This window comes from Pezoporus occidentalis, unplaced genomic scaffold, assembly GCF_034315485.1.
Source record: "Pezoporus occidentalis ecotype Australia unplaced genomic scaffold, CSIRO_AGI_Poc_V1 ctg208, whole genome shotgun sequence".
Lineage (NCBI taxonomy): Eukaryota > Metazoa > Chordata > Aves > Psittaciformes > Psittacidae > Pezoporus > Pezoporus occidentalis.
Genome location: NW_026913943.1, coordinates 508675 through 518480, shown reverse-complemented (window position 1 = coordinate 518480; position 9806 = coordinate 508675). Strand labels below are relative to the sequence as shown.

Sequence of the window (9806 nt, the reverse complement as noted above, 5' to 3'; positions counted from 1 at the left end):
GGATGGAAGTTAATGGATAGGGATTAGAGCGCTAAGGAAGGAGGCAGGATGCAGAGGGAGCTTCCCCACCCCGCCCCGCTCCATTAATGAAGGCCAAACCCTGCGTTTAAAGCAGTCAGCCCCATGCTGGCAGTGCTCAACACCAAGTCAGAGCAAGCTGCTTTAGTAGAAGGTGTCCCTGCCCATGGCAAGGGGTTGGAATTAGGTGAGCTTTAAGGTGTTTTCCAACCCAAAGCAGTCTGGGATTCCATAACTGGATTCCTGGAGAAATCCCATGGGGAGAGGAAGGAAGCACAGCTCTCTGCTGGAACGAGAAGTGCTTTGGTTGACAAACACGCATGGACACGGAGCCCTTGAATACAGTTCATGTTTAATTTGGATGTTGATCGCTCTGCAAAACGCCTCCTGTAACACCTTATAGAGACATCACAACCTCTCCCCACACCAAACACCCCATCTCTGACCCCCAAAGCCCACACCGGTTCTCTCTCCCCACACCGGGACATACAGAACCCCTCTCCTGAGCTCAAACAAGGCAAAAGGAAAACCAAAATGAAGGTTTATGGGGGGGGGGAAGCTCTGAGCACCAACAGCTTCCTCAGCTCTGCAACCTTCTCTGTGCCTACCACACAAGTCAGCATCACCCCAAGTGTTGGCTTCAGGATGGTGGGAAGGAGACAGCACAGAGCGGGATGCTCCTTCCCCACCCTTGGAACATACCAAGCCTCAAAGAAAACCCTTCAGAGGTTTTGGGGTACTTGGACATCTTAAACAACCCCAGGACCCTTCCTAACCCAGCTCCTGCCAACAACCAGCGTTAACTCAACCACAGCAGAAACCCAAGTGTCACACCCTGGGAAGCACAAGGAGGTTGGTGTCACCAACCAGCATGGCACAGAGAGCTCTGGAGGGCTGTAAAGAGCCTCTGGAGCTGTGTCCCTGTGCCCAAACAGCACCTAGGAGGAGGCTTCACCCCATGCTTGGTCACAGCAGAGCACCACTGAGGCTTCTGCCTCTAAACCCAGCACCATCCATGAGGAAACCCCTCTCCCCATTGCTAAAGGGATGAGTTTCTTTGAGCAGGATAAAACAGGAACGTGCTTCCCAACTGCTCTGCTCCCAGCCGCTCTCCCTTCATGCCTCGAATCGCTCTCCCACTTCCCCCTACTCTCCAAAGCCACCTGCAACAGCCAAGACAATGCACATGCTTCCCTCATGGCATGGGGGGCTCCTGCCCCATGGAAGGGCCAGGTCCCCCCTTCTCCCAAAAGCAGGTCTCTCCCCACTTGTGCTGGGCTATAGGATTCATCCGCAGTGAACAGCACACTCAAAGCAGGCGATCCCTGCTTCACTTCCCAAGCCCAGCTCAGCCACTTCCCAAATCACACAAGACCCCAACTTGGAATAAAGGAAACATGCTCTCCAAGACCTGAATACTTTCTCTTTAAGGCTTAAACTAGCAATTGAGCTGCTGCAATAAACTAAAGGAAGCAAGGGCAGCTCAAAAGAAGAAAACCCAAACCACCTTGGTGCTAGGCACAGGGAGGCTTCACTTCCTCAGCACCCCCCCGGCTAACTCCCAACACAAACCTGTTCAGAGGGGTTCATGCTTCAAAACCAGCCAGAAAAGCTCAAACTAAACCTTCATACAAGCCCCACAGGGGTGGGACAGTCACATAAAACATACAACCGAGGCCGAGTGTTAAAATGTCTTTAAGAAACCAAACCACACGCGCATCACACACACACACACTTTGGCACAGGAGCCTTAAGTTACCACTTGAAACATTCCAAGTCAGAGGAGAGCTACTTGGGGATGGGTTTTGTTGGGGTATTTTTTGCCTTTCCTTGTTTTTTTTTAGCCCCATAAAAAGGTATCAAGCAGCGGTGGGGAAGCACAAGGAGTGAGTGCAAATGCTGCCCTGTTCCTATGGTGCTGCTCGGAAGCAGGCGGCTGATTACAGACACGTCTGGAAAACTAACACAAAACATTCCTGGTTTTCAATGTGAAAACTGTAAAATGCCATTGAGTACTTGTGCATTGGGGTCCTTTGGAAAAGGAGCCATAAAAATATATATATATTTAATAAAAGTCTCTTTTTTTTTTTGTTGTTTTTTGTCTTTTACCCTTAACTTAAGTAAAGAGCAAATATACACCTATAAGCAAGAGTTCAGATCCACTTTACTGAGAGCCTGGAAGTCCATACATCAAATTAATTCCCAGTGGCTTATCCAGACACTGGAAGAGCTCCCAGCTCCAAAGGGCTGGCATTCCTGAAAGATCTGCAGCTCTGGCTAACCTCCTCAGCCAGCACAAAGCAAAGACTCATTCCAGCCTTATCTGCCTCAGCCAATGCTCCCCCAACACACTGCAGGCGAGCAGAGCCCCCCCCAGGCACACAGGACCCGGCTGTGGGAGCAGCAATCTGGGCAACAAACCTGAGTCCTGGCGATTTCAACCCATCTTGAGGCTGGAAGAATGAAAATAGAAAGCACCCAGCTTGTGTTTTCTTATTACTCAGAGGGCAAACCACTGATTCCAGCTACTGAGGAAACAGCTTCCAAAGGAGAGCCGGGAAGAACTTCAGTGATAGAGAAACTAACTGTGCAATAAGAAAGTGCATTTAAAGGTAGCTCAAAAACCAGATTAAAGATCAAATCGCCACTCGACAGGAGGGAGAATCAAGCTCCAGCAGCCACGCTCCTTGGGCTGGGTGAGTTTTACATTCAGGCTCTGTCTCGCGAGTCCGAGGGGCAGGAGAGAAGCATTCCCGTGCTCCGACAGGGACACAGTTCTCCTGGCAGGCCATGCTCTCCTGCCCAGTTTGCTTCTGTGTGGTACCAGTTCCGGACAGCTGTCATCGGAATTCATAGATAGGAGCACTGTGCTCAGGAACGTGAGTTAAATTCAATGACTGATACCTGGGAGAGAAGGAAAGAGATGAGCGAAGAGGATTACATAGAGCAACAGAGCTCCCCTAGCACTTGGCAGGCCCCAGGGCACACAGCCTGGTGGGTGGCTTTTCTCTTGCCTTTTACAGCCTCAGAGGTGTTCAGGCACCCAACACCCACTTACCCACAGTGCCAAACCCCTGAGCATCATGCCTCGTTTCCATTCCCTGAGCTACCTGCAGGCAGGCTGTGTTTGAGGTGGGCTCTGGACACCTTTTGAAGTTCAACAACTTTCATGTTCCAACGGTGTTTGCTATGACTGCAAATCACACTCGGGTCTTTCAAAGCTCAGCTTGAGGGGATCTGTCTGAAAGCCTCCCAGGTACTTTCCCTCCCTCTGAGAGCTTCAGCCACCCTACAGATTCACTTGCTGTGTGTGTCACATTCAAGGCTGTCAGAGGGAAAAAAGCTCTCCACAGCTCACTGTCAGATCCTTGCCTCTAATAAGACACCAACTGACTTTGACTGTTCCTTTGTCTTACAGCAACACCCCAAGGACCTTGGACTATAACACACTGGCCTGACAAGGCTGCTGCCTGAAGGGAGCAACAGCCAAGCTGTTACATGTGAGGAGGCACTGAGCTCACTCTCAGAAAGCCCCTCTGACATCCTCTGAAGGGCCAAGGCACAGAGAAGCTCAAAGCCTCAATCACTGAGCAAAGCACAAGCTGAGGAAGCACAACTCCACCCATGAGATGAGGCAGCCCCGTGCTCATCTTCCCTCACAAGAGGGCCCTGTGAGCACTTGCACTGGAGACAAGGCTTCTGAAGGGATGCTTTTAGTGATCCATAACTGGTATCTGCCTGCCCGTGTACCAGAGCATTGCTTTGCTGAGCCACAGCACGCCTCCAGACCTTGTACCTCCCCTGCTCTACCTCACCAGCCCAATTATTCCCCACCATGCAGAAAGGGCAGCGCTTTTCACCACACAAATGGGCTGCAGGAGCTTGCTCTGGCCAAAAGTATGGTGCACACCCCATCCCTTCTGCCCTGAGGTCCAGCCACCAGGCTAAACCCCCTTCTCAGGCTAGAGAAGCACCACCTGGACACTCCTAGGTTTGAGGAGCAGCAGGGAGGAAGCTTCCTTACCATTCTGAACTCCTATGGTAGTAATAGCCCTCTATAGATGCTGCTGACTTCTGGAAGCAGATGTAATAGAAACCAGCAAAGGAAGCACCGCTGATGTCTTTGATGGTGTGATCTGGGACTAGGAACTGCTCCTGTATACAAAACACAGACTCTGGTTTAAAATGCCAGTCAAATACAACCCCCTCCCTTCAATGTGTCCTCCCAGACTGAGCATTGGCACCCGCTAACATGAAGGCATTTCTGTCTGAGCACTCCCTGCACCCTCAGCAGCCCAACACACACAGACCACTGTGTTCTTTCACCACCTGCCACTGTAGGCATCCTACAGGGGAGCAGACAACTGAGGACAGAAGCTCTTATAACAAGAGGGCATGAGATCAGTTTCAGCTCAAACCAGAAGCCAATTGCAAAGTCAGCAATCAGAGCCAGCTGATGATGAAGAGAAAGCTCTGGGGAGACCTTACAGCCTTCTAGGGGCTTAGGAGAAAGATGGAGAGACTTTTTTACCAGGGCATCTAGTGATAGGAGAAGGGGTATCAGTTTCAAACTAGAAGAGAGTAGATTTATGTTAAGTATAAGGAAGACTTCCTTTCCTGTGAGGGTGGCAAGACACTGGCACAGGTTGCCCAGAGAGGTGGTAGATACCCTACCCCTGGAAGAATCCAAAGGGAAAAGATGGCCCCCAGTGGGGAAGTGGTACCAGAATGACCTTCAAAAGCCTCTTCCAACACAAACCACTCCACGTTTCTATCATTTCCTCCCCTTGCAGCTGCACAAAGCTCATGCAAAGAGGGAAGAATCAACCCAGGTGAAGAACAGAGAGGTGCAGACTGTCCAGTCTGTGTCACACACACAGGGACTGCAGACACCAATTCTCTCATCACCAAGCAAGATCTTCCTGTTGTGTTTTGAGCCATGACTGCAGCCCTTCAGGATGCAATTAGCTGGCTAGACAGGAGTCATGCTGGAATTTGCAGCTGTGGTGGGTTATGACGTTGGAAGGATGAGACCTTTCATTAAAATCATGAGAGCTGCCAAAGCTTCCAGGTACCACAAGCCTCTGCTGCCGTTTGTAAGCTCGAGAAGGAGACATGTGAAGTTTACCTTCCATCTCATGAAGACATAGTCCCCATTTTTCAGATCCTCATAGTCAAAGTCATCAGAGTTAAATGTTTTTGCATACTGGTAAAAAGCTTGGAACTTTCCCTGAAACACAGAAGAAACCATTCAGGATGCTTATTCCAGCTCATTGGTAGCAGCTGCTATTTGGGAAGCAAAAGCTATTACAGAACAGGACCTGCTCACCAAAGGGGCTCTTCCCTTGGAGCTGTGCTAAACACACACCCCAGGATGAGCACAGGGGAACACAGAGGATTGACTGCTGGATACCCACAGCCATATCCAGCCTGGCTGGAGAAGCTCCTACACTTCCAGAGGAAGCTATTTTGACAGAAACATAATAAATATCAAAGTATAGCAAACAACAGCAAAGGTCAAGGTGGGGAGGCAATGAACTGCTTGATCCAGAGCACAGGCACACCCAGCCCTGAGCAGAGGGTTGAGGTGGCCAAGACATAGGTACCAATTGCCCTGCCTGTGCTAGGGAGGCACCTTCTCCACTCCATTTTGTGATAAACCTTCAAATAAGGAGCATGTTCTCCTTGTTGGGAGGTAAAAGGATGGGGGATTGTTGCTGCTCTCTTCCAACCCCAGTCAGCAAGCAGAAAGCAAGATGCCCCATCCCCTGTCATGGATCACAGCCACCAGCCTGCTGGTGGAACCTCTACTTGCAAAGATCCCAGTGAGGGAAGGAGGGAGACACCCAAGAAGATGTTTCTAGGCCTGACAGCTCTGGCATGGGCGCACACTGCACCTCATCTCCAGAGCAGCTGAACTGAACCCCCATCTGCTCCCCCCAGGTTTATTTACCCAGTGTTTCCGATCCACATCTTCATCAGCATCCCACTTGCGTGTTAAGAAAGGGTGTTTCTTACTGATTATTTCGCCTTCAAAGAAAGTGGTGAGGGTTGGATATTCCTGGGAGACAAGAGAGATGGATGAGAGGTCAGATTTGTCACCTAGAGCCAGAAACTCACACACAGGGGTACAGGCACCCAGCAAGAAGCCACATCTCCCAGCAGGAGCTCTGAGCTATCCAAGGCTGAAGCTCTCAGCCCCCCCAGTCACTGACTGGGCCTGCCTGCCTCACACCTCCAGGTCTGGTACACACACACACACACACAAAGCCTCCATCCTCTTATTCCAGCCCCTCTCTTTTCACTTCCTGAAAGCAGGAGCTGTGTCAGGGCTGGACTGTGTCTCCAAGCAGGACAATCACAGCCAGCTCCCCAGAGGACACCCAGCCCTTGCTGTGTGACTGCTACAAAGCCCAAGGGCTGGATTAAGCCACCCAGGGGGGGAAAACTCCTCTCCAGCTTTGTCTAAGCACTGAATTAAGAGAGCACAGGCAGGGAACAGCACACTCAGCTGGGGTGAGCAAGCTCCTTCAAGCATTACCCCTGGGAGACAGCTCTCACTGACTGTCCCACACCATGAGCAAGCTTAGAGGATGGATGGAAAAGGAAATAAGTGAAGATCTGACTGTTCCAATCTTCCTTTCTTTTCTTTCAGCCACACAGCACCACTGGTAGAGTGCCTAAAGCTGCCCCCAGGGTCAGATTTGGTCTGCTCAACCTTATGGGATGCCAGACGAACTTCCCACTCCCAGGACTCCCATCCAGGCCCACTGTACTTGCTCTACAGGCCAAGCACAGTCTGAAGCTGTTAAACTGCTTGGTGGTGAAATCTAGTCCATGCTCAACCCCTCCACTTCCTATTTCTAACGGCAGTGTCCCCCACCCCATTTGGGAACAAGCAAAGCCTTTACATGCATCTTTTCTTGCTGTTTTGCACTTAACACTCACCTCTGTAAGGCCTTTAATCTTCAAGTATCCACAAAGATAGGAGTTTTCCATATCCACATGCTAGAAAAGAGTGCAAGGTCCAACCATAAGCACAGGCAGGAAGGCACCCAATTGATCCAAAGCAGTTTCTGACCCCTGCAGAGCTAATTTCAGTCCAGCTCACTGCCCAGTGCTCACACTGGCAGCCCTTCCCCATGGCTGGGAACCACTTGGAATGATCATCTAGGGGTGCTGAGCTCACCTCTGACATCCCTGATATCCCACTGCCTGCTTCCAGCTCCATCACACTGAGGCAGCAGCATCTGCCCAGGTCTCCAATAGGAAGCAAACCTTCCCCTTCCACCCAGATGAAGCCAACTCAGTTTTCTCCAAGTGAAAGCACCACTGACTTAATCACATCCCTAGCCCCACATCTCCCCATCAACCACCAGCAGTAAACAAGTGTTTGGGTGAGAGAAGAGTAAAAAGCATCTTATTTATTGGAGATAATCCAGGCTACAAGAAAGCACAGCCCTGACTTTGCCCTCTGCTTATTTAACAGGCCTGACCCACACCTCACTAACTCACTTCCCATAGAATCACAGAATGGTTTGGATGGGAAAGGACCTTAAAGCTCATCCAGTTCCAACCCCTGCCACAGGCAGGGACCCCTACCACTGGAGCAGGTTGCTCCAAGCTTTGTGTCCAACCTGGCCTTGAACACTGCCAGGGATGGGGCAGCCACAGCTTCTCTGGGCACCCTGTCTCTCCTGGCAGCAGGGTGCACACCAAGGCCTGCTCAGAAGCCAGATGAGTTCCCATGTGCTTTGACGGAGGCCTTCCTCCCATATCCAACACTTTGATGCCACCCTTCTTTGGGCTCCATCTCACTGGCTAGGATGCTGCATGGGTTCCACAAACCTTTAAAACCAGGGGGTTTTCCAAGCTTTTCCCACCATCTCCAGCTCCATTCTCAGAACAAGCAGCGAGTTACTTAGGGAAGTGCAGGCACTGAGGAGATGAGTCTTCCCCACCTGTGCTGTGGAAAGTGCCATTTCCCTGCACTCAGCACAGGGAGAGCAGCAGCAGCCACCTCTCCTCAGCTGACACACATGAAAACAGCAGCATTTTTAGCACAAAGGCACTGCCAGCCCCTGCGTGCAGTGGAGCTGAGCAGCCATAGGATGTCCCCACCGCAGCAAACTCCGCCAGGTACATCGGTGCTGCTGGAGCTGGTTCAAACACTCCCCCATCTGCTAGCCCTGGGGCTCCCTGTCGCACAGTCAGGCTTCAGCACTGCCCTCGCTACATGCTTCTGTGCCACCAAAGTGGGAACAAAGCTGTGAGCAGTGTGCTCTGTAGAGAAGCATGTCTCAGATGCCTGTTTGGCTGTGTATTAATGACTCCACACCTCACAGCTCTGCCCAAAGCGAGCCTGCCAGGGCCTGGGACTAAAAATAAAGCACGCAGGGTGACAATGACTGCAGGAGGAATGGCCACGGGAGCCAGGGGACCCATTCTCCAGCACGCTACAGCTGTCTGGTTGCATTCCTGTCACAGACAAACCACCGCACCTCACCTCATGCTCCCTGTGGGAGCCTCTGACACCACAGGGATGGAGGACCCTGGGTCCAGCTCTGCCACAGCCTGGGACTGGGACCTGGCTCCCTGGTCATTCCCAGCCAGGCCTGAAATACAGGCCATCCCGGAGGAAGGGCTTCCGAGGACACCACCCACTCTGAGCTGGGCTCTTACCCTTCTGTCCCTCATGGCCAGTCCACAGCCTGAAGGGAACGGGAAGGGAGGAACCTTGCCAGGCCCAAGGGGAACAGGGCACAGAGGTGAGGGGAAAGGCTTGAGCGCAGTGAGCTCTGCTCAGGGTTTGAGGGAGAGGGAGCAAAGTGGTGACCCTGAGGGAATGGAGCCTCTCCTGGGGCCTGAGGGGAACAGGACAGGGTCTTTTCCCCTTATCCCAAAAGGAAAGGGGACCACAGAATGTAACAAGAGATCCCTGCAGAGCCTCAGCCCTCAGAGCTGTCACTGGGCTTTATAGAACCAGAACACTCACAGGGAGGGCCATGGGCCTCTCCAGGCCCGAGGGGAAGGGTTCCCCCATCGTGGCTGCAGGGAATGGGGGCAGAGACGGGTTTGTGTGTGCGTGTGTGTGTCCCAGCCACAGGCCTCGGAGAGGCTCCGGGGACGGGACACACCACTGCGGCTGCGTTCTGAGGGAGCCGGGGCCGGGCCTGAGGGCATGGAGGCCGGCGGCAGCAGACGGAGCAGGCCTGAGGAGACCGAGGCCCGGTGAAGGAAGGGAGGGGGGCTAAGACCGCGTCCTCGGTGGTGCCGCTCACCTGCATGACGACCTCCACCTCGTAGGCATTGCCCTTGCTGCGCTGCTGCCCGCGGAACTTGGCGCCGCTGTACAGCAGCGAGGTGGCCACGCCGGGCTGCGCCGTGTTGATGGGGGGCGGCGGCACCAAGCTGCTGGCGGCCGCTCCGGGTGGCGGCGAAGCGGAGGAGGACGACGAGGCCGAGCCCGCCGCTGCCCCGCCAGCGCGGCACCGCTCGCTCCTCACCGGCATCTCGGGGGGGTCCCCGGGCGCCAGCGTGGCCGGAGCCGGTGGGGACCGAGGAGGACGGGGGAGGGGGGGGGGGAGAGGCCGGGGCTCGGCTCAGCTCCCCTCACACCGAGGCCGCCGCCGCCGCCTCACTGAGGGGCCTCCCGTCAGCGCCTCCTCGCTCTGCCATTGGGCGGGGTGCGCTGGGAAATGTCGTGCTGAGCGGGCTCGCGATTGGTTGGCCGGACCGGACCGGACCGGTGCCCTCCCCCTCCCCTCGCTCCCCACCGCTTCTCCCCG

General features: G+C 53.4%; 2 protein-coding genes across 2 annotated transcripts in view; one reads left to right on the top strand and one right to left on the bottom strand.

Annotated features, from left to right (window-relative positions):
* Positions 1 to 9806, top strand: part of FLII (FLII actin remodeling protein) — a 167263-nt gene that overhangs the window by 82294 nt on the left and 75163 nt on the right. The window lies entirely within an intron of this gene.
* GID4 (GID complex subunit 4 homolog) lies at positions 354 to 9599 on the bottom strand. Its single transcript, XM_062618981.1, has 6 exons — positions 9300 to 9599; positions 6967 to 7026; positions 5972 to 6079; positions 5147 to 5248; positions 4043 to 4173; positions 354 to 2922 (listed from the first exon to the last, which is right to left on the bottom strand). The coding sequence occupies exons 1-6, from the start codon at positions 9528 to 9530 to the stop codon at positions 2859 to 2861; spliced, it is 696 nt and encodes a 231-aa protein (XP_062474965.1). The 5' UTR covers positions 9531 to 9599; the 3' UTR covers positions 354 to 2858.

What these genes read in the sequence shown, in the direction of transcription:
- GID4 (XM_062618981.1), bottom strand. Translation starts at nt 9,530, where the DNA reads ATGCCGGTGAGGAGCGAGCGGTGCCGCGCTGGCGGGGCAGCGGCGGGC. An exon ending in AGGTGGAGGTCGTCATGCAG is followed by an intron (nt 7,027 to 9,299) that starts GTGAGCGGCACC and finishes ACTCTTTTCTAG; the next exon opens with CATGTGGATATGGAAAACTC. An exon ending in TACCATAGGAGTTCAGAATG is followed by an intron (nt 2,923 to 4,042) that starts GTAAGGAAGCTT and finishes CTTCTCTCCCAG; the next exon opens with GTATCAGTCATTGAATTTAA.